Below are 23,705 nucleotides of genomic sequence, written 5' to 3'. Positions count from 1 at the left end.
TGTTTGGGGCAGTCACAAGCTTTCCCCAGGTGCTTAAAACAAATCATTAAGCCTTGACAATCACAATTTCCATGACTGTCAGCCACACTGAAAGGGAACAGAGATAGTCTTTCTGCTACCAAACTCTGCTCCTACTGAGTCAGAAGATAATTAAACGCTCTGACATTCCTTCCTTTCTTTAGGTGCAAGATTGTATCCCTAATTACCTTTAGGGAGAATTCTCAGAAGATTATTTCCAACAACAATCAGAGCAGCGGCATCGTTATCTCCCTTGCACAATGCAATAAAGAGCAGTCTATCAAAAACACCCTCAACATATTCAGCATATACTTAGTTGTTACTTTTTCTAATAGAAGTCTGACCTTTGAAAACTTAAACTAGCAGCAGATTTAATTTATTTATTGGTGCCAAATATGTGTAAAACATTTTGATCTGAAAAAGAATAACATCTATTAAGTTTAATTGGAACCTTTAAAAATGTTCTAATGCATATCTGATTATCCTGAAACGAGTTAATGATAGTTAAAATAAACATTCTGGGCACACCTGGAGTACAATGATCATAGTCCAGAACACATAGAACCCAGCCAAGGCTGGAGAGATCTCCCCATCGACCTGAAACACTGAATGTCTAAAGTTCTTCACCCAGAGGCCATGACCTGAAAATGCAAAAAGAAAACTCAGAGCAGCTCATCAAACTAAAGGATAATAGCTGAAGAAATTCATATTAGTTATTCTGAAATCAGAACCCACTGTTCTCAGTGTGTGCTGTGTTTTGTGTGTTGCTACGCACCTACAGCTGCAGTCAGACACATGATGATGAGGAGGGCAACACACCATAGGACGTCTGTGTTCAGACGCTTTTCCAGCTGGCTGCGCTTGTACCTCGGCCCGCTGTTGTTCATCATGGCCTTGGTCTCATGACCTGAGTCATACAAAGAGAAGGCAGAGAATTTGGTTCACTGAATGTTAGGCAGAAGTGCAAGGATATTTTTAAATTAACATATCATGATAGTGACAAAAAGTCATTTTGCTCCACTGGAATAAACCTTGAAACTTATGGAACAATGTTCTTTAGACAGATGAGATCAAAGTAAAAATGCTTGTCCATAATCCACAGCATTATATTTTGGAGTTAACCAGACACCTGATACCAGGTGTCAAGCAATTGTGGGTTGATGTGGTCTTGGTTTTTAGAACCACATGACTGGGGCACCATGCAATCAATACGTTGACCATACACCACTCCAGAGGAATAAAGTCAAAGGAAAACCCATCTGTCTGACAGTGGAAACTTGCCCCAAACTGGGTCATTTGTTTGTTGTACTGGCTCTGTAAAAGTTGTTTAAAAGACTTGCAAGACTTGAAGAAAGGGAATGTCTTACCTCCATGAGCAGTACTGGTGAAAAGAGTAATCTACATTCTTCCACAATGATTTAAGACACTGATAACTTCAGACAGAAAATCCGAGCAACACAAGGTTTTCTGTATTCAGGTCTGTTTAACAGATCTGAAAACAGTAAGGTTTTAGAGCTTAACTGTGTACAAAAATGCAACTGCCTGGTTACAGCAAAGCAGAGGACATGTCTGAACGACCTCTGTCATGTTTAGACTGTACACTACATTCAGAGTTGCAGGAGCCATTCTTTGGTTTAACCGCTTCAGTCATAGTGGAGTAAGTATTTAGTCATATCAGGAGTTTCTCAGAATAAACAGTAATGCTTTACAGTTCACAGAGCAGGTACAGTGTAGCACGTAATCATGTGGTCAGAAGCCAGGAAAACTACACTCATTGTGATTCATGGCTGTACAAAGTGCTCTTTTGGCAATGAAATATATCCTTAACACAGACAAAACATAGGTCTCTGCATGTCTTCTTGATGACAAATCCACTTGGATTCGTCATCAAGAAGCTCAAGATTGAGCTTTCGTCATTCAAAAGCTCAATCTTGGTTTTATCTGATCAAAACACAGATCCAGTTACTAGTCCCAGCAGACTTTAGCAAAATGTATATGTCTACGTTTGTGGCAGTAGGACGGAAATAGCTTTTTCCTGGGATGTCGTCTAGACAACCTTTTGGTATGTAGATAACATCTAATGGTTGTTATGGACAACTGGTGACACAAAGATGCACCACTTTGCAGCTGTTTTCCATCCATTAACTTTCATCCTTCCCTCTTTGCAGAGTGGCCAGACAAATAAAGGTTCACTACAGCTCTGGTTGTTATAAACATTTTAATATAATTCTAACTGCAGATATAAATTTCAACAAGTAGCTACTTTTTGTAGTCCTGTCTTAATGAATACAGTCAAACACAAATATTCCTCACCAAAATGCAATTGCAATAAAAGGTATCTATTACTTCCAGAACATTTTTTCCACTTTGTCACTATAGCCACTTACTATGTATTGTAATTTGATTGTCTAATAGATCAACACAAAGTAGCATATTATTGTGAAATGGAAGAAAAATTATGCATGGTTTTCATTTTTGCATCATTAATCATGGAGGCAGACAAGATGTCCATGGTAACTTTGGAGGAGCCGCAGAGATACACATTTCATGAAGGACCACTACTGGTCATGCAAGCTGCAAATATGTCCTTATATGAAAGGACAGATTCATTCTCAGAGGAGAATGAACTTTACTTTTGCTATAAACAAAACACTCAATGAGGTTGAATAATAAATGCATGCCATACTTTCCAAATTTGTACAAAAATTTTAGAAATGTTCAGCTTACAATTATGTACTACTAGGTCAATATTGGCCTTTCTGTGTTGATTTGTCACAAAAAAAGTCTTACTAAATTACACGAAAGTTTGTGATTTCAAAGTCAATAAATGTGAACAAGTTAAGGAGGCAGTGTTGTAAAGTGCAGGTTTGTTTTTAATGATGCGGTGGTCTCACCAGCGTAAACCACAATGCCAACCACCGTCTCGGTGTTGCGGATGGTGCAGCTCCTCAGAAGAAGGTTGCTGCTGTGAAGGCCCACCCGAGCCTCACCGGAATGCTCGCTGTAAGCAAAATAAAACACATAGACATAATAATGATGAAGTTTTACCTGCCAGAAGCCTTCCAAACCCTCCAAAGTAAAAATCAGACTCACATGTAGCCTTTGAACCTACTGAGGTCATTGTTGGGGTTCTCACACTCGATGCGACTGTGGAAACTTTCTGGTGTGAAGTCTGAGCCCTATAAGATAAACACATCAGAGGTTGCTATAGTTCATGTCTGACCCGCAGAAGCAGAAAATGAAACAGAAAGTGATTGAAAGGCAGTTTCAATCTGAGACCTGATATGTAAGAATTGAAAATTTACCCAATTCAAATGTTTATTACTGACTAAAATAATGTTAGTAAAAATACAAATTGAAGTTTACAACGTTACTTCAATTTCAGGATGAGAGCAAGCCTTTTTGGGCAACACCCCAATGAGCAATAGATGGAGTCTGCAAAGAAGCTCTGATGGAGTTGCACTGAAAACCATCAGCTTATCTAAGAATATACAAATAATTGCAAGAATATTAGTTTCACTGCTTCTAACCAAAGCAAATGAAAGCACAGCTGCTCTGTTTAGAAAGAGCTACATATACGCATTAGCAAAATGATGTATTCATGTCCTTATGCTGGGTGTCTTACAGTTAATATAACCCCAAATTTAGTTTAAGACCAATAAAATTCTGCAAACTGAGAACATGTCCCACATTTGGCTTTCTGTTTTATTTTATTTTTTTTATTTAACCTTGTAGTAGCAAAAAAAATTGAGCAGCTTGCATAGTAGTCTAATCTAGGAACCTATGTTTACCATAAACCAACCACATAAGGGTCACATGAACGGTCACATAAATTGTTGCTTTACTCTAGAAACACAGAGTTTTTGGCTCTACATGATTTCAAGTGATACTGACTACCATTTAAAATGCCTTTGCTAAAGACATCGCAATTTCTATTTCTTTATTCTGTTTCACTGAAATCCCTTTAAAATTTCAGATTTTACTATTTTACTCTGGGTCTAGATATTTTTCATGTGCTGTAAATATATCAACTTGCATACAAGTAATGGAAATAGTAATTTCATGAAAAACAAAAACATGTGACAGAGTTATATCAACTATGCACAAAGGCTAAGCATGACAGGGATAAAAGAGTCAAAACAAATAGTTAAATGCTAAAACTAGCATTTAACTATGTAGATGATATGCAGCTCTTTATTACAATGTCACCCGGTCACTGTGAACATATTCAAGTCTTGATACACAGAACAAATCAATGTGTCAAATCTGCTCTGCATCCCCAGACTTGGAACCAATCATGGAGAAGCAGCATTGCGTTTGTATGCTCTATTAATCTGGAATAAGCTTGCAGAAAACTGCAAAATGCTGAAACAATAAGTTCAGCATTTTTAAATCATGGCTAAAAACTTTCAGCAGAATTACTATCACATTTGGCTAACGGACTTGGCGACAGCAACTCAAAATATTCCTGTTTTTCCACCAACAAAATGTGCACTTTCCTCCTCCCTCCATTGTTTACATTTCTGTCGCTGCTGATACTGTTGCATAGAAACAGCGATCAAAAGAAGATAGTAACACACAGTAACGTAAAGTGGTATCAGTAAGTAACTGCAGTCTGACTACTGGATTTGAAATAGCAATGCATTAGATTACTCGTTACTGAAAAAAAGATGTCAGTAAAGCATTACTGACATCACTGGCAATGAGAATGCTTATCATCAAAAAGGACAAGAAAGTTAAACTGAGTTAAGGAGAAGATGCATGGAGCAAAATAGAGGACAATTCTAAAGGCAGCGCAAGACTTGAAACTGCAACAGAGGTCCACCTTCCAGCAAAACATACAAACCTAAGCTTACAACCAGACCTAAATCCAACTGAAATACCAATGTGTTTTTATAGATGCTTTCCAACTGACACTGAGGTATTTTGCATAAAAATAAAGGACCATAAATGTATTTGCTGGACAGAGACACAAACTAAGACTGTAACCTCAAGAAAAGGTTGTTTTTAGTCCAGAGGAGAGGCTGACTACAAATAAAAGCCACAGCTTTCAGACTTGACCACAATGAAAGATCTTGTAATATGTACCAACTTTAATTTATGTTCCCTGATGTCAGAAATGTCATTCAATTTATGTTTTCGGTTTTCTGATCAAACTAACTCAGAACTTTCAGCTTTTCTTCCCTGTGTAGCCAAAATAATTATATTCTCTGAACACTTTCATTAAGAAAGGATTTCTTTTTAACAGTTTTTGGAATATAAAAACCAACCTGCCACCATCCACCCTTCAAAGTAACGTCAACTATAGCAGATTAAGTTAAAATAGGGTGTTACCTGTAGAGAACTGTCTGACACAACCTGCCTTTGTTTCAGGTTGGTCTCTCCATCCAGGTTTGCAGTTTCAATGTAACAGACCCCATGGGGGTCAGAGGAGTACAGCAGCAGCAGGTCAGCTGGGATGATTTCATTACAAGACAAACGAACAAAGTCTCCGACTCGCACGTCACTCCAGCACCGGTCAATGTAGGACTTCTCCTTGCTGTGATAAAACAAAGATAAAAGACATTTAAGAAATGTGTGACATATTCATTCTTATTTTAAAATAGCAGAAAAGAAATGCTCTCATCCAGCAAATGAAAAGTATCTATGAAAATACAACCTCAGAACAACAACAACACATCTTGCCCTATGTCACAACTTCACAAAACTAACCAAAAACACAAAAGCAGAGAGTCAAAAATGAATTTTTCTGTTGTCTTTGCAGGCTGACCCATTGTTACAGAGTATTTTGTCAATCTCTACCTTTTCTTCTTTCCGATGTTACGTCAGTTGATTGAAATTTGCTGACATTCACTTCTGTACAATGGTACCTTGACACATTGGAACATATTGTGTCTTGTAGATTTTGCTTTATTTTCATTGTACAAGTTTAAGCTGCTGAATGGGTGAAATCAGATTTGATTCTAGAATACTTTGATTCACAGAGAAGTTCATAGTGAACTCATAATGGAAAGGTGCACAATTCCTGTGACTAACAAAACAAGCCCATATCATTAGCCGTCTATCAGCTGAATGAGGTTATCTGCAGTGACAGAGCCTTCTTCTCAGTTTAACAATACAATGGACATTTCTAGCTTTGGGTAAACAACGCTGGACTAAGTGAATTCTGTCAAATGTAAGATTTGATGGAAGGTGGGCATAGAGGTGTTAAGACAGTTTTTCAGGTGTTGGGCTTGGATCCATTTTTAGTGTATTGACATGTACTTTTTCACCATGTTTAGAAGTCTTTTATAGTTGAATTCTTTTAACTTTTTTGAGAACTGTTTGGGAATGGTCCCTCCTTTTACATTCAGGGACCAAAGTACAAAGGGAAGTTCTTAAGAATATCTATAAGCAAGTTTGTTAAGGAAGAACTTGACTAGGCTGACTTCAATTTTATAAGTCTTCTTTAGAATTCAGTGGAAGGGAGACTGAATTCACCCTCTTTCTTGTGTCCAACATTAGTGTCTGACCTTATTAATGCATTCCTGTAAATGCACTCCTAAACCTTATGTTTCTTAGTAGAGTTAAAGCTGTTATAGTTGTGTGTGAGGCAAGCAATTTCAGTTTCCTCCATAACGTTGATCATAATCATTTATTGATCAGTGTTTTATGTGTTTATGGGTCATGCAGTAAACAAGAACATCTAGGTCAGTGTATGTTCAACAATCACAAAAACAGAGACGGTAAATTATCAACGCTTTCTCTATGTTCACCGTTTTTACACAGGAATATTAGAAAATAAATATGAGTTATGAGCATACTCATATTATGCTCATAACTGGCATAATATGAGTAAACATGCACATTTATAGTATTGCAATACATATGACCATTACGTCAAAGAAGACCTGGAAGTTTATTATCCTTATAAAATGTCTGAAGAAATCTGAGGAATATTAAAACTCCCCTCAGAGCTAGACTTCCATCAGTCTGTTTTTTCCTAAAGGTTGTTTTATGTTCAGTGACAGTTATGCATTGTCATTGATTATTAACAAGAAGTTATTGCTGAATATCTTTGAACATCTTATCTCCACACTAAATGGTATCTGAGCAATAACAGTCTATCATCTGTCTGTGCTCTTTCCTGAAAACTGTGTGAGAGAGCAAGTATAAAAATGCTCATTGATAGAAAGCAACAAATTATTTAATAAATTATGATTACCCAGCTTATCCAGGATGATGTTTTGTTTAATTTCTAATGTACATCTAGACTGTGATGTACATGTATAGAGTTAAGCTTACAGGTGTGTTTGGCTATATTCATAGCATTATATGGAAACAAAAAAAGATCAAATCAGGATGATAACCTAGTTTAGTGCTGTATAGTCGGGACGTCTGTCGCTATTGACTGCAGAAAGAAATCACTCACTGCACAATGCATTCTTTTACAAAGGTTTTTAGAAAAAGCCTGAGTGCCATATTATTGGATTTCATACACCTGTTTCAATGGAAATGATTGAAACACTTCAATTCAAGCATTTAAATGGCTGAGAGAATATATTTGGCAGCATAGCTCTGTTCTTCCACTGAGTCTCAGTAGAAAATGCCTTACAAAAACTCCAAAGATATCGTTGGTCTAAATATCAGATGAACCAACTTCTACAACTAACTTTAATGTGGATAAGCAGTTGGTTTACTCTGCATATTCCCCAGATGATTGAGTTTCTCATCTATTTCGTAAGCTGCCCAGCCAGTCCACAGACTAAGTTCTTTTCAGGGTCTTGAATCCAGGATCTTGTACTTTCAGTCCTTACAACTCATGACCACAGGCGAGAGTTGGAGCACAGAAAGACCAGTAAATCCAGAACTCCATCATCCAGGTGGACTACTTATTTACCAGGAGAAACTGTAGCAATAGGTCTCAGATCAAGCCCCATTCATTTGACTTGTTTCCTGCATTGAACAAAGACTTTACAGTTTCACTTTCTGTTTGACACAGCGTTCTCCTGAGTCACAGGTTCCCTCTTGCTTAAAAGGCAATTCTGTGGATCCTCAGAATTCTGGCCAAGGCCTGGAAAATGTTTCTCTCTGCAGGTTTCCATTAGACTCTGTTATCAGCAAATTTAACATTCACTTCCACAGTGATGCTGGTGATACTCAGTTTTATCAGTGAAACTATATAAAGCTAACAAGTTACAAAACAAAGTCCTGCTGTGTGTATAAAGAAAGAATGAACTGAATTGTATTTCACTTTTATGGTCAAATAAAGTCACAAATACATTCAAAGGTGCTCAATAGTTGTGGTATTTCCGATTATGATTTGTCTTTCATTCAAAGCAGTCATTTATTTCTATAATTCTTTTTAAAATTAGGATCTCACACTCCCATGATGAGTAGAAATAAATCATCCATGACTTTGCTACTGAATGAGTCCAGGTCCAACTATTTCTCTAAAGATTTCATAGCTCAGTTTCCTGTTTTGTTTGTCTGATTAATTTTAAACAGTACTATAAATAGCTAAATAGAAGTCCCTTATTGTGCTAACCTTTTAATTTGTTGGTCGACTTGTTCCTCCTACAATTGTCAAACCTAAAACAGCTGAAAAGATTTTAGTTTTCCAATATTTCTTTTTCTAGAACAAATTTAATCGCCATCAACAACCTGTATACTTTTAATTTCAAGTTTGCAGCTTCTTTGGATCCTGAAAAAGATAAAACTACTTTTAGTACCTTTGTTCTCTGGGTTACTGTTGGACTGTTGCCTACCTTTGTTAAAAATAAACCGGTTGATAGTACAAACAGCCTGAAGGAATATAATTTTGTTTGTCATTACCTTCTAGAACTTTCCAAGCCAGAAAAGTTAGTCTTTAACTTTTGGAGAGAAGTGTTGGTACGTAAAAGGCAGGAGATTCTGACTTCCAATTAGAGGAAATCTGTTAAAGTTTGAAAGAACCAAAAGGACAAACCTGCAGTAGACTTCACAGAGGAGATTGTTGGTTAAGCAATCTGATTTAAATCTGCGGTAGTCCTCAAAGATGTCCTTAGCGGCTGTAACCGACAGCACCAGTAAAATAGGAATCAGCGAAATCTCTGGCTGAAAGGCCTCCACAATTGGGATAAAGTTTAAGGCGGCAAGGAAGATAAAGTAGACATTGGCAAACCGATGGAGCTGCTCAAACAGATTCTTGGGAATGAAGGACAGGATGGAATACTTTGTGGTCCGAATTCTGTTGCTTGGGTATAACTTTAGAAGTTGCTTCAGCTCCTCATCTTCAGTGAAGGAAGGTATTACAATCCTCCTCTTCTTCAGGTGTTCCTTGTATGTCCCAGTCGGCCGCTCCAAGCTATACATCGGTTTGCTGCAGCAGTGAAATCCAACCTAGAGGTCTGTGATTCGGAAATGCTACCTTCCTGTCCTCAATGTTCTGTCCAAAAAGTAGTTTTCATCTAGGATCTGCTCTTCCTTTAGCCGGATCAGATTATTTTGGTCTGTACACCACATCCTGCTGAAGCACAGAAACACCAGGAAAAGGTTGAATTGGAAGAGTTACTGGCATGGGTGACGCGCTTCATTGCCACTCCTCCATAGAACAAGACCAAGGTTCAACTTTTACAGCCACTTCCGAAGACTGATAGATAATGCAACCAAATGTAACAAACAGGGAGTGCCAAACAGCTAAAAAGGCCACATGCTTTCAATTACTTTGGTACCTTACCTCAAGCAAACAGAAGTCATGTTGAAATCAATTTTCAGAAAAAATAAATAAATATAATCGTTAAATCAGATTTAATGCAACTAAAGCTCCAACATTTCCATTCATCCATCCATCCATTTTCTGAGCACCCTTGTCCCTAACGGGGTCAGGAGGTGCTGGTGCCTATCTCCAGCTGGAATCGAACCCAGAACCTTCTTGCTGCAAGGCAACAGTGCTACCCACTGCGCCACTGTGCAGCCTCTCCGACACTGCATACCACCAATATTTTTCTAACCCTTTTCTCATGTAAAATCATACATGGTCAGACTGCAAACTCTATTAGCAAATTGGATTCGCCATATTGCCCATTCATCCAAGAGCAGTTTCATTTATTGTAACAAGGTGGTGAATTACAGTGCAAACTGCATGTTGTGGTGAAAATTTCTTAAAACCAATTTAAACCATAAAGAGGCTTCTTTATGGTTTAAATTGGTTTTAAGCAGGCTATTAAAAGCGTCTCTCAGCAGTGAGCTGTTAAATTGTGGGATTTGTTGTCCAGACTTTTGTCAACCACATCAATCTTTGATTAAATTCTAATATCTGTAGGGCATAAAGATGTACACACAGAAAGAATAAAACCAAAAAATTTAATTTATCTCATAAAATGGGTGAGTTTTACCCTGAGAAAATACAACAGGTGGTTCAATTCTGCAAAGCATCAGGCAAATATGACAAAATACTTCCGCGAGTGCTGCAGTTACATCACTTATGGAACTTTCTTCAATTTAGGTGAAGAAAGTTGATGTAGTTCACCTCAAAAAGTATTACATCAGTACAATAAAAGGTTTGTCACACAAAATTTAGCAAAAATGATCAAGAACTGTAATTAAATTTACCATGTAAAGCCAGGCTTTTCTTCTTGATGGCATAAAACCCTGGATGACTTTAAATTCTTTGCTGCTAAATTCAACATGACAGTATCTGAAAAATAAATAACTCTAGATAGAATGAACATGGCTTTCAATATTAAAGTAATGAACCTTGGTCTCATGACATGGAACTTAGTGAGTTTCCAGGACTTCCTTTTTTAATCTCTGTAAAATTCAGATCGAGATAAACTATTTCAAGCATTGTTACATACATATGCTATCAGGAAGTTAAAAATAATACAATCAAAGGAAAGATTACTCTAATTTCAGCTTCTCTTCAATGGCTATTTGTTCATTTCAGAAAATAATACAAATTTTCTTTCATCGTTATGAAGTCATTAACAATAAAGTTTCATAAAACATCAGGGATTTGATGTTTTGGCTGCTTGTCACCTCTTTCTTTCGGACATTTCCCAAACCTAATGAGAATAGATGAGGGTAGGAACTTCGACCGACCAGTAAATCAAGAGCTTTGCTTTTTGGCTCAACTCTCTCTTCCCCATGACAGACTGGTACAGCACGCGTTTCACTGCAGATGCTGCGCCAATCCGCCTGTCGATCTCATGCATGCAGTTTTATTTGTGAACAAGATCCTGAGATACTTGAACTCCTCCACTTGGCGCAGGACATTCTCCCTGACCTAGAGAATGCACTCTATTCTTTTCCAGAATAGTGTGCAATTATTTATATAGTTATAAATTTTTATTTTATGTATTGAGATTATAAAAGTAAGAATCTTGAACACATTGATCAACAGGTTTTGCATGTTATTCAACACATTCCCTCGCTTTGTTTTCTTATCCACGGTACCAGTCACACACAGAGAACCACACAAACACGCACACACAAATAACACACATGCACAATAAAGTATAGGTGGTAATGTTAGCTATTTGTTTAGGTAACTAGTGTTGGCTCACTTTGAAGAAGGCTAATATGTTAATTTGTGCTGTCACAGTACTCATGTACTGCACACGCACACACACACACACACACACACACACACACACACACACACACACACACACACACACACACACACACACACATTTGTGAGGTAAAAAAGAAAGAATATGTGTAGAATATTATTATTCAGGGGTTGCACTTAGGACTCAGTGTGTAAGGTTCACAAAGATTGTTTTTCTGACAGTTACAGTTGATAAGAAAAAAAAAGATTCCCTTAAAATTCTATAGGAAATGAATGCAGATCATTTTGGACCCACTTACGGAAGAATGGGGTAGTGATATATTTCTTAAAATGTATGAAAGGTAAATTAAAAATTTGAATTGCATACTATCAGTAACATATTTTTGAGGAATACCTGGAATCTGAAGTGATGAAAACCTTTTATTACAAATATATTGCAAAAAGATGTAAGTGGGTTCCAAAAGGATCCACTTTCCATCAGAGTGTTCAGTTCCTGTTTCAACTACCATTTTTTTTTTTTGCTCTGGTGAACATCAAAATGAAACAAACTAAGTTCAATTCCGGCTAACTTTTCAATGCAATTGTTTCACTTTCATTTAAACCATGTTGAAACAACTCATTAATCTGCAACATTTCTAAAGTGCAAATGCTTTGGATGGAGGTAAGTAGAAGATTTGAGTTTGGATGAACTTACCCACAGAACACGCGCACCAAGTTGTTGTTGACCTTCTTGTCAAACAAGTATCGTCTGTAATCCTCCAGTGCATCTTTGATGGCAATAACCGTTAGAACCACCAGCAGAGGGATCATTGTGATCTCCTTCTCAAAGGCCTCCACAACCGGAACCCAGTTAAGCAACGCCAGGAAAAGGAAGTAAAGGTTGGCCACCCTGTGGAGACCAAAGGAACATGTAATCTTGAAGGACTGTGTAGATAGGGGGCCATCAAGGAGGGTGACCCAGGCTGCATGGGTCAGCATTTATTATGTTGTTTATTGTGATAAATTTCTTGTCATGGTAAGAATTTTGATTTATCATTGTCACAACAAATTCCAATTTATAGAAAACCATTAAATTGTCTGTCTTGTTGATTATTATTTATGCTATTTTCTTCACTGTTTATTCAATGGGAATAACAATAAATATTGATAAATTTGAAAATATCAATAAATACAGTTAATTTGTGCAGTTTATCACAGGCTTGTGTTCCTGAAGAACCCCTTTACAAATACATGTTTTCGAGAGCAATATTTTGGTTTGTAGGGTTGTGACATAGTTATTAATGTCACATTTATCATTACCATTTACAATGGTAAATGTGACATTTAACAAAACCCAGTAAAGCAAATTTCCTTCAGTAATCACCCAATTAGAAAATTCAGTCCAACTGTGTGTAGTTTAATCACAGTATAAATCCAACAGTCTGTGAAGGCCTCAGAGGTTTGTTAGAGAACATTAATTAACTATCAGCATCACCTAGGAACACAGCACACAGAACAGAGAGAAAATGGTGGGCAGGTTTAAAGCATAGTTAGGTTAAAAAAAAATATTATAAGCTTTCATCTTCAAAGCCATCTTCTGAAAACAGAAACGGTATGATGCAACTACATATCTCCTGGGACATGATCATACAGGAAAGCGTTCATAATTGCATTTTTGGCCTACAATCAAAACTGGGAAGAGGAATGAAGCTAAATGCAATTCAATCCTGGAAAAAAAAGATGTTAAAAGACTATAAAAGACTTGAGACTGGGGCAGAGATTCATCTTTCAAGAGATCTTCAACATTCATCCAGAGCTGTAAGAGATCAAAGCATTTTCCTGTGCTTGAATGGTCTAGTGAAAGTCCAGACCAACCAAAAATATACAGGAGAAGTTGGAATTGCTGTTCACAAACACTTCTCCCCTATCCTGACAAAGTCCAAGTTTATCTTAAGAACACAGATCTGTAAAACTTTCAGTTTCTAGGAAGGAGTTCAGGTCATCCTGACTTGCAGTGACACTCCAGCTCCTCCTGCCGGTTCACAAGGCATTCTCAGGTCAGACAGGTGATACATTTCTTTTCCTAAGTCTCCTTCTTTAAGCATTCACTTTTAAGTATTAAAGGTTAACTGTGTGTTTGTACATTTCTTAAAGTCTCCTTAAGTCAAGTGTGTAATGCTTCCTCTCGGTTGGTTCTGGAATAACTGTGTGGAGAACTACCAGTAAGTATTTTGGTGTCTTAATCCTGATTGTTGCCAGGATGGGACAGGAGATGGATTTCCAGATAAAATTGTTCTGATCTGTCATGATAAAGAAGGATCTGAGAAAATATGTTCAACCTCTGAATTTTCTGTTTAGTCCACATTGTAACCCTCAATTAAAGTCATACGATGTAGATCATAACAGAAAGAATAACATACAAAGTGTTGTGGACAGGCGTAGTGGGGATCACGTGATGTCGTTAGTGATTATAGATCAGCTGTTGCTCACCTGGGGATAGAGTGAGTGGGTGATGGGGGAAAGTTTACTTTTTGCTGACCGCATCAATTTAGCACATTTTGTCTTTATTCAGTTTTTTCTACGGATCCGTTTTTATGCTGTGTGGACACTGACGCTTTGGATATTGGCAAAATAAATCAACTTAAATGCAACTTGGATTGCGTTTTTGATCAGCTGGCGCGTCATCAAAGATTCCCCTATTCAGCCGCTCGGCGACCTGGTTTGACAGTCGCTAATACAAAGAGATATAAAAAAAGCTTTTCCATGGGATGACTGAATTCACCCCAGAGATAAGATGAGGATCTCAATTCAAAAATCAAATCCGAGGTTGAATTAATTAACTTTTCTAACTTTCTGAAACAGCTAATTATCTGTTCAGATCCCAGAATAAGTTCTTACCGAAGTAATTCAGACAGACCTTCTAGTGCAGCTTCCAAGCTTATCTCATCTAGATCATAAATTTTTTTTGCCGTTTTTCCTTCATGTACAGTAACTGCTTTATCAAATTACATGTGTTACGCCACCTTTAAAATCTACAAGCTTACATTTTTATCACTTCCTGTGTTCTGTATTTGCTAAATGGAAATTACAATCCAAAAAGCTTATGCAGTTAATATTCACCAGAAATATTTTATACATAGTGACATTTCATTTTAGGATAGGGTCAATGTATCTTGATAATATTAGCATTGGAAAAAAAACTTTTTTTCAATATCTGTATCTAAAATTACTGACCTGTGGAACTGCTGGAACAGGTTCATAGGGATAAATGTCAACAGACTGTATTTTGTCGTGCGAATGCCATTGCCCTTGTACTTCTTGGACACGGCTTCATATTCCTGTTGGTGGGGGCCATGGCGGGCCAACACCGTCCTCCTCTTGCCGCTGACCCTTTGAGGGGAGCTTTTGCTAGGAAGGCCATCAGGCGCAGAGTACCAGCCTCGCTCCGAGTCTACGGACAGAAGCTGCCGACAGCGATGTCGCACCCAGTGGAAGCGCTCCATCTACGCGGCCCGAACTGCGGCCGGGCCCTTACTCCCACAGGGAACTCTGTCTTCTTCCTCAACTCTCTCAACAACTTCCTTCTGCTGACGTAAAACAATAAGTCAGTTTAAAATCCTCTCCAACATTTTGACTGACCTGGTCTGAATCAAGGTTGAGTGTTAAATAACCAACAAACATTGTGGATATTCTCTGCAGATGACAAAGAAAGACAACACAAAGTTAGAACAAGTCATGCCTCAATTGCGATGTGATACAATCCGCATCACAATGCATTTCCCTTTTTCTTCTTTCCTTGTTTCAACACAATGACAGCATGACCTCAACTAGAAAAAAATGTGTTTTCCTTTATTTCTGCATCCAACAAAGGAAGACAGTTCCTAGAATAAAGACATTGTCGGCAAACAGGTTTCAGTAAAGAGGCAAAAAACAAGCAACAGAAACCATCTTGATACAGTTCCTCCATAATGCATATTCTGTACCATGATAAATACTTTATAGTATAACATTTTGTACTGAATTATTTTTAATCAATCTTACAATTTGTATTGGTTGCAATCTCTATAAAATGAGTTTTACTTCATGGTATTCTATATTTTTGAAGTGTCCCTGTTCATTACTTTAGAGGATTAGGGTCATTTAATAAGATACTTTATTAAATTTTTTTTTTTTTTTCCAAGAAGTTCTAAAACCATTCTTTATTCAAATAACTCCATTAGTTTTATTCATTTTCTCAATAAAATTTAACTGAAAAATCTCATGTCCTCATGTGGGAAATGATTGCAGTTGGATTTTTTCCCTGCAGCGGTGACAGTATAAACAGAACAGCAGCAGCTCTTTCAGTCATATGATGTGATGATAATCTAATGCCTTTAGTTACCTTTAATCTTAGCTGCAGAACAAATGACATTTTCTTCTTCAAGTCCAAAACTCATCAAGGTCAGAACTCTCTGCAGTTGTGCGACAGGCCAAACCTGCTAACCTTCATTTGCGGCTGCTTTATTTACAGATGACATAAGAAGAATCCTTGTTTGCGATAATCACAGGAAAGTAGTGCGCAAACGTTCTACTCCCCCAATTTGCAGCACATCTTAATATTTAAACTTTGGAATATTTTGTACATGTCAATGAAATACTTTACTGTAAAAATATTAGAACTGTATTATCTAAAAACCTAAAATAACACAGCATTGAAGTTAGCTTGATTTACAATGTCTTGAAGTCTATTTTAAAAACCTGATTAGAGATTTTTCCAAATGGTAAAAAATATATATTTAGACAAACATGTAGACATCCCCTTTAGTATAAGGTCAAATATCTTCTAGAAATTTGCACCCCTACTTCATGTTTTGTCGCAATAGCTAAGATTCTGACATAATTCTGGCTGGATACTTGACCGCTCAGTTTGGTAGAAGTGGTAAAGTTCAATTTCATTGGTCAGGTTTCTTGGCGTTAGCTCAGCTTTTAAACAAAGTCCATAAAGGTTTAATCTCAGACCTTTAGGAATAAGTTTGGATGTATGTTAGCATATGTTGTCCAGTTGGAACATTCAGTTTATTTATTTTTTTCATTTAGCAGTTTATTTGAATTATTCCTTCTTTAATATTCCATAAGCTAGAGGCAATGCAACTAGCAGTGAACAAGTCCCACAGCATGAAGTTACCACCACCTTGTTTGAGAATTGGTAAAGTCTTCTTAGTTTTAAGGCCTCATCGTGTCTTCTTCCAAATGGGGACCACTGTTGCCAAACCAGCCAATTTTAGAGTCATCTAACCATTAAAATTTTGTTCAGAAAGAATTTGGACTCTCCATTATGGTTAGTTGAATATTTTAGTCAAGCTGAAGGGGTAAATTATAGAACAGGAGATTTTTCCTAACTGTAACCCATATGTTCAATTGGATGAACTGATTATCACAGAAATGGCTCCATCACACTTTCTCCAAATTGTATTAATGTACAATTTTCCTTTTTAGATCTTCACTAAGTTCCTCTGACTTTTTCATTGTTCTGAGTTTGGCTGAGCTGAATGAGTGAAGTCAAACTCCACAAAGAAAAACTGCTTTCAAGATAATTAACCACTTCCTGCACCCAACTCACTGTTTGGGCTTCAAAATGTTTCAGGTGAAAGTCAGTAGATGAAGTTCTGTTGACAGAATTAAACCATATTAATCCATTGAGCACTAAGTGAAGGATGTGAGTTTTATCTTTGACAAAGCAGGCTGACTGGACTTAAAGCAGAACTGAAAGAGGATTTCTGAGAAGTCACTGGTGTGGCCACAAATCAGTTGGGTTTATCTGTGCAGTTCTGAGTATGATTTATCAAAACTGGTGATAATAAAAAAAAAAAAAATCTGTTTATTATCAGGAGAAGCTGAAAAATAAACAGTCATTGGGAAAAGGTTGAAACACAAGACAATACTTGTTTATTTCTCCTTAAATAACAGAGGCTGACATATCTGAAGCCAAGGCTAGCAGATAGATAAAAGCCTCTGGATACATGTGTATATCTGAAGATAGTTCTTTAATTTTTGATCCAAAGGTCAGCAAAGGGTCTTTGTTATTCTTAAAGCATTTGTTTGCTTTGGGATTAGGGTTCAGCTTTAGCAAACTTCACACCCCATATCACGTACACAGTATACCAACCTGTTCTGGATGCTCAAGCATCTAGAACAGCTATGAATTAGATGCATTTTATTTACTTTTCCCCTCAGTTTCAGAGTAATACCTGAACATTTACTGAGGAATATTTGATTTCTACCTTTTTAAGAATAATTTGACAGCTAAACACTTAAATACTAGGCATGTTGCACATAACCTTACTCTGCAATAGTAATTTTTGAACTTTTCCACAATTTGTCATGTTATAAAAACAAATTTCTATATATATTATCTGGATTTTAGGTGACCTATAGGACAAAGTAGCCCATAATTGTAAAGAAAATGATATGTGTACTTTATGTTGTGGATGAAAATAAAAATGAGTGTGGCATGTTTGTATTTTGTACCCTTTATGCCCTCCAAGCGAGTAATTAGAAGAGTTGACGTTTCACAGCCATTCTCTGAAGGTCTCAGAGGTTTATTAGTGAGCAAATAACATCTGAAGGCCTAAGATACAGCAGGAACATTAGAGATTAAGCTCTGCAGATTTCTAAAGGGAAGGATAGCCTTTAAACATCCAGAGTTACTATGAGGAGAGATGCACAACTCAGATGTAAAAACCTGTTGATACAAGTATTTGTTGTGAAGTCCACAAATTATGTCCTGAAGGAAGAGTGGCAAGAAGAAAGGCATTGCTAAAAAAAAAAGGTATGAAAAGTCTTTTCCAAGTTACAAGCCATTTTGAGACAAAAAAAAGAAGGTGCACAGATCAGCTGACAATAAAATGTAACATTTTCGGCCTATATGAAAAAAACATTATTCCTTTCATAAGCAGGAATAGGGAAGCTGAAGATTTCCCTTCCACCAAGCCTACTCGTTAGAATAGCTCAGTTAAAGTCCTGAACTAAATCCAGCTCAGTATCTTCAACAAGACTTGAAAATTAATGTTTACACATCCTCCCTCCAATATAACCGAGTTTGATTTATTTTGCAAACAAAGGATGAGCAAATATTAACCTGACAGAAATACCCCGAACAATCTACAGTTGTATTAGAAAAACTGAACTGAAACTACGCATACATTTGTCAAAGTCCCCCCCGCCCCCCAAAAAAGAAAAAGAAAAAAACTTTAAAAAGACCCACAGGAAGTCTGCAAACGTTGCACCTCTTTCAAAGATGTCAGGACAACAGCTTTATTGAACCTAAAGGTCGGTGTTTACTTCCAGGACAGTCGGAGGCCCGCTGTCTAACATCGCTTGAATTGGAACTGTGAACAAAGCAAACCCCAGAGAAAAACTCGTGTCTCCCTCCAGGAAACCAGCTTCCCGTTACCCCTAATTCCTCCTTTACGTACCCAGCTGTTTGTTCCCATCCGTGGCTGGGCTCGACGGCTGCTGTCGGCTGGATCTTTTCGATCGCATCTCTGGAGTTTCAGCCGCAACAGAAGACTTGAAACTAAAAGCAGCAGGATGCGAGAACGCACCTCTGGTGGATAAGTGGTGACGAACACGCTCCTCTCCTCTTTTTGCAGTCGTGTTTGTAAGTACTTGAACATGTACATCCGGCGCTTTGTCTGAAAAAGCAATGAGACAGCTCCTCTGTTCGGAGGGGAACTCAACAACGCTCTATTTTCCGTGACTTGAAGGTTGACGGGGGGCAGTATTTTTCCTACTGCAAGTGAACGCGGCTCGGCCCGTCACGTGATAGAGATCAGCTGACCAGAAGCAGCTCGACTGAAGCGGATGAAAATATGGAGATTCTGAGCAGAATATCAGCAACAGATTGTGTCAAAGTGAGCATGAAACTTATTTTAGTATGATTTATGTTTGATATATGAGATTCAAAGGTTAAATTAACCTGATTTGTACTGTAAACTATGAGGTTCTGACTTTTTGTTTCTGATCTAATGTGAAGTCAGCATTTGCAGAACCACCTTTCACTGCCATTATCCGTTTTTAGACACGTTTCCAAACGATGTTGCACAACCATTTGCCAATAATGTTTGCAAAACAGCTAAAAGCTCAGACTAGCGGAAAACAACGAGATGTATGGACTTTGACTGGTCCATACGTTGTAGTTCATTCATTCTAACTCAAATTAACTATGATCTATCCATCCAATTGTCAGTCTGACTGTATTAGGGTTGCTGTTCTGTTGGAAGGTGAAACTCAGTCCAAGTCTTAAATATTGTGTAGCTTTACACCGAGGCAGGTTGGCAGTTGTGCCATATTCTGTTTTTAAATGGTAGATTGAACAAACCTCTGTGACACATTCAAAAATTGTGATATTGTGTTACCTTACTCAGCTTTAAACTTCTCCACATCTGTATTTTTTTTGTTTTTAACTGAGGTTAAATTTTACGTTGAAGGCAGTGAGTTGCATTGAATTTTATTTAGGCAAACGCAGTCTTGACTTTCTTTTCAATTCATAAATATGTATTAATTTGTGGCGATAAGATGCAAATTCTTAAAATACGCTGATATTTGTGGCTATAAATTGACTCCTTATGAAAAAGTTGAACCAGCATGAAAGCCTTTCCGAGCACATTAGGTACGGGTGAAAATGTACAGACTTGATGCTTGATAATTTTTTTTTTAAATAAAAACATCTACATTTCTAGAAACAATTCATTCAAACACCTGCTAGTGTTTGTTAGTTAAATAATCAGTGTTGCCACATGACACTGACTTCAGGTCTTGTAATGAACTACAATTCATCCAAAGTCATATGTAAACTTTGATTTAATGTTAAGGTATTATGAACATAAATTAAAAAATGCTATTACTTCAGAGGTTGTAGGTTTGAAACCAATCCCATTTTCTCCTTGAGTAACAGAAGACATGTTATGTTACAGGGTGAAGAAAAACATTTGAAGATTTTTTCTGTCGCTCACCTGCACATTACAGCCCATGTGGAAAAATTGGCAGATTGTTTGATGCATCATTATTTTTTTTCTGTCTGAATATTATACAGTTGAGATTAAAGGCAAAAATAACTTTCCTTTAATCTTCTTTTAAAATATATTCATCAAGCCAAAGGGCAATAAAACACCAGAATGAAGGAAGCAGTGATAAAGCAAAAATAACTAAATCACTTTAATCAAGTCTATCTAAAACATGACATACCTGCATCACATAAACCAGTATTCTAACGTCATAGTTGATGTAGTAGATCTGGTGCAGCCCTACCAAATAAAAATATAAAAAACAAAAGCATACAATTCAGTCTGATTAAAAAAGACAAATGTATAAGCCTACTTGTGGCATCAAACAACCATATGCCCAGTTAACGCTATCATTAATAATGCGGCCCTGTATAAAACCACTACAGCTTATTAAAGAGGATAAATTTAAAACAGTTTTCCTCCAAACCTACCACAGGGAGTGGAACACGTAGACCCAACACAGAAAATTAACACTTGGCCACCACCATTCTAGCTTCCCTTTTATAGAAGCTCAGGCTGTGGAGGGTCTGACACCCGGTGGTGCCACCTGCTACATATAAATCAGCCAAAGTGAAAAGGAAACACTGATCTGCTGTTGATGTATCCAGCTGTGTCACAGAGTGGTGGATGGGCTGTGTGGGCGGGAGCCTCCATGCAGGAGTGATTACAGCGCCACCTGGAGCCTGGAGGAGTGGCTGCAGCTACTAGACTTCTTGACCAGCCTGTTTGGCTTGGCGGTGGGGAACGACATCCCAGATGATGAGGTGAGCAGAGCAGGGGGGGCCGGTGATTTTTGCCCCACAGCTCAGGTCGTCACATCTTGTCCTGCTGGTTCCGTGCAGGTTCTGGCTAAACTGTCAGATGTAGATCACAGCCATGCCGAGGCGGTGCTAAGCGTTCTCAGAGGTCGATGGGAGGAGATCCGGCGTGCTCTGCTGGACAGAACCAGCAGCATCTCCTCTGCAACGTTGCAGGACTTTGACTGGCAGTTGAAGGTCAGTCAAACATCAGCATTTGGTGTTAGACGGCATCCCTAACAAGTTAAACTGGGGTAATAATCAATACCTAAAAACAAAGTTTTTTTAATTATTGAAAGTAGGCTCTTATTGCATGTTTCCCTGCTTCTAACTTTACTACTTCATGGCTCCTTGTGCCAACATTAAGCGTTAACCAGGAACACTAGGAATTTTGAAGCATCCCCATCAGTATCTTGCAGAAACTTACCCTAAATGAACAGAAACTTTGCACAAATCTGTCTGCTTTGAGTTTTCTGCAAAGCTTTTCTCTCCCTTCATCCTCTGCAGTTGGCTTTGTCCAGCGATAAGATCTCCTCTCTAAACACGCCGCTCCTCAGCCTATGTCTGGATGTAAGGGAGAACGGAGCGCTTCGGCCCATCACCATGGAGCTGAACAGAGAGGAAGTGAGCACGCTCATCAGCTCACTAGAGGCTGCTAACAAGGTACGCACACAGGAAACATGTCACCTTATCAACGTGTGACTGTGAAACATGACACCCTGTTTACCCTGAATGCAGCTCTACATAGGCTCATGCTGATGAACACTCCGGTCATATTAACACTTCCATGTCGCTCCTCGTCTTAATGGAGTTTAAGCAAGGCAATTTCTTTTGTACAGCACATTTTCAGCAACAAGGCAATTTAAAGTGCTTCAACAAGTCAATCTGAAAACTGATGCAGTTTATAAACACTAGGAGGCAGCATTACCACAAGATTCTCTCTTGGTATTGAGGAACAGAGTGAAAGCTGAAGCTGTTGCTTTGGAATTCATCCCTAGTCATAAGTGATTTGACATTTTTTTCTAAATGTCTTTTAGGTGGTACTGCAGCTGAAGTGATGGACTGATCCAAAAAGAAGCCGATGTTTTTGATGTAATAATGACTTAATGTTTTTGATGCCTTTTGTTCCATAATAAAATCCATATTTTCTTTTCTGATTCTGTGGAAGTTTGTCAAAGATCAATAGAAAAGTTAGTATGTTGTTCAATCATCCACACCGTTTTTACGTAATCCATTGATGTTGTAACCCATCCGTCCACCTCCTCCATCAGTTCATTAGTCCTGTAATTTATAAAAATGTCCATCATCCTTTCTACAATCCGTCCATTTAGTTTTAATAACAATTAAGTTCTCTGGAAATTTGAATATAGAAAAGGTTTGAATCTCGTGGCCTACTGATTTATTTTCAAATATATTCCATGTTTCGTCTCATCAAATCATTTACAAATTTTCATCAGCCTGATCTAAAGGAATGGACAATTAAGAAAATTATCTATCCTAATTGTTAGAAAGTGAAGTGATGACAGAAGTGTGAGATTTATTCAGAATATTATCATCCTGTGAGACCAGTGTCTATCTACAACACTCATTAGGCATGAGAGACAGAATACATCCTGGACACACTGCCATATATACACACACCTCTCTCAATTTAGAAACCAATTAACCTAACTCAGCTCTTTGGACTGTGGGAGGCAGCCGGCATACTCATGACTCAGCCAGGACCTTTTTTCTGCAATGAAACAGTTCCACCAACTATACCTCTATGCAGCCTGTTAAGATAACCAATGTGTTAGAAAATTATCAATCTGGCAACAATGTTAATCAAAGAAAGTTGGACTGGATTCCTCCTCTCTTCCTCAGCAGTCCTGAATATGACTAAACTGTATTCAAGGAGAAATTTGGAAGAATTTCAGTGAACAAATATAATCCTAGCAACAGTGATCTCTCAGACTAACAACATGTCAAGGTGTGTAATAGCTTACAGGACCAAATGGTCAACAGCAACAGAGTTGCTACAGAAGCAACAATGGGGTTCAAGGAAAAGAGTAACCTTATACAACCTGAGGCAGAACTGTTAGTTTGAGATGTTTTAAATGAAGCTTGAGTTATGAAAAGTCATTGATTAAAAAAAAAAAAACAATAAACAACTGATTCACCAATAGAGCTTAAATTATGGAAAAGAAAATCCACTGGCAGATGAATTTCTATTGGTTTGGAAATAAACTGTAGCTGTATGCAAGGAAATCAAATATTTTAAAGCCAAAAGAGCTGGCAAAGATTTCAACAAGTACAGTACTAAGAAATATGCTGGAAAACAAAAGTAGAAGAAGG

The 23,705-nt window shown here is 37.6% G+C and overlaps 2 protein-coding genes across 6 annotated transcripts in view; one reads left to right on the top strand and one right to left on the bottom strand.

Moving 5' to 3' along the window:
• atp10d (ATPase phospholipid transporting 10D) overlaps nucleotides 1-19,082 on the bottom strand; it is a 29,169-nt gene extending 10,087 nt beyond the window's left edge. For 2 of the 5 annotated variants that reach the window (XM_055038490.1, XM_055038494.1), the window contains exons 1-8: nucleotides 18,985-19,082; nucleotides 14,765-15,117; nucleotides 12,246-12,440; nucleotides 5,353-5,557; nucleotides 3,112-3,197; nucleotides 2,913-3,019; nucleotides 794-925; nucleotides 547-659 (exon numbers count right to left, since the gene is read on the bottom strand). In XM_055038490.1, coding sequence (XP_054894465.1) covers nucleotides 547-659; nucleotides 794-925; nucleotides 2,913-3,019; nucleotides 3,112-3,197; nucleotides 5,353-5,557; nucleotides 12,246-12,440; nucleotides 14,765-15,033 — 1,107 coding nt within the window. In that variant the 5' untranslated portion in view covers nucleotides 15,034-15,117; nucleotides 18,985-19,082. Of the gene's footprint in view, nucleotides 1-546; nucleotides 660-793; nucleotides 926-2,912; nucleotides 3,020-3,111; nucleotides 3,198-5,352; nucleotides 5,558-8,965; nucleotides 9,607-12,245; nucleotides 12,441-14,764; nucleotides 15,418-18,984 lie in introns of those variants that run through there. The other 3 variants (XM_055038491.1, XM_055038492.1, XM_055038493.1) reach the window with 3 other exon arrangements.
• Nucleotides 19,066-22,528, top strand: commd8 (COMM domain containing 8). Its single transcript, XM_055038496.1, has 6 exons — nucleotides 19,066-19,169; nucleotides 19,276-19,422; nucleotides 21,183-21,338; nucleotides 21,417-21,569; nucleotides 21,879-22,034; nucleotides 22,409-22,528. The coding sequence occupies exons 2-6, from the start codon at nucleotides 19,381-19,383 to the stop codon at nucleotides 22,427-22,429; spliced, it is 528 nt and encodes a 175-aa protein (XP_054894471.1). The 5' UTR covers nucleotides 19,066-19,169; nucleotides 19,276-19,380; the 3' UTR covers nucleotides 22,430-22,528.
• The last annotated feature ends 1,177 nt before the right edge of the window (nucleotides 22,529-23,705 follow it).

Source organism: Poeciliopsis prolifica, unplaced genomic scaffold (assembly GCF_027474105.1).
Source record: "Poeciliopsis prolifica strain line A6 unplaced genomic scaffold, Auburn_PproV2 SCAFFOLD013, whole genome shotgun sequence".
Lineage (NCBI taxonomy): Eukaryota > Metazoa > Chordata > Actinopteri > Cyprinodontiformes > Poeciliidae > Poeciliopsis > Poeciliopsis prolifica.
This window is presented reverse-complemented; position numbering and strand designations above follow the sequence as displayed.

Coding starts and splice junctions, on each gene's coding strand:
- commd8 (XM_055038496.1), top strand. CDS start 19,381: ATGGAGATTCTGAGCAGAATATCAGCAACAGATTGTGTCAAA. Junction 21,339..21,416: donor ACGACATCCCAGATGATGAG/GTGAGCAGAGCA, acceptor GGTTCCGTGCAG/GTTCTGGCTAAACTGTCAGA. Junction 21,570..21,878: donor ACTTTGACTGGCAGTTGAAG/GTCAGTCAAACA, acceptor CATCCTCTGCAG/TTGGCTTTGTCCAGCGATAA.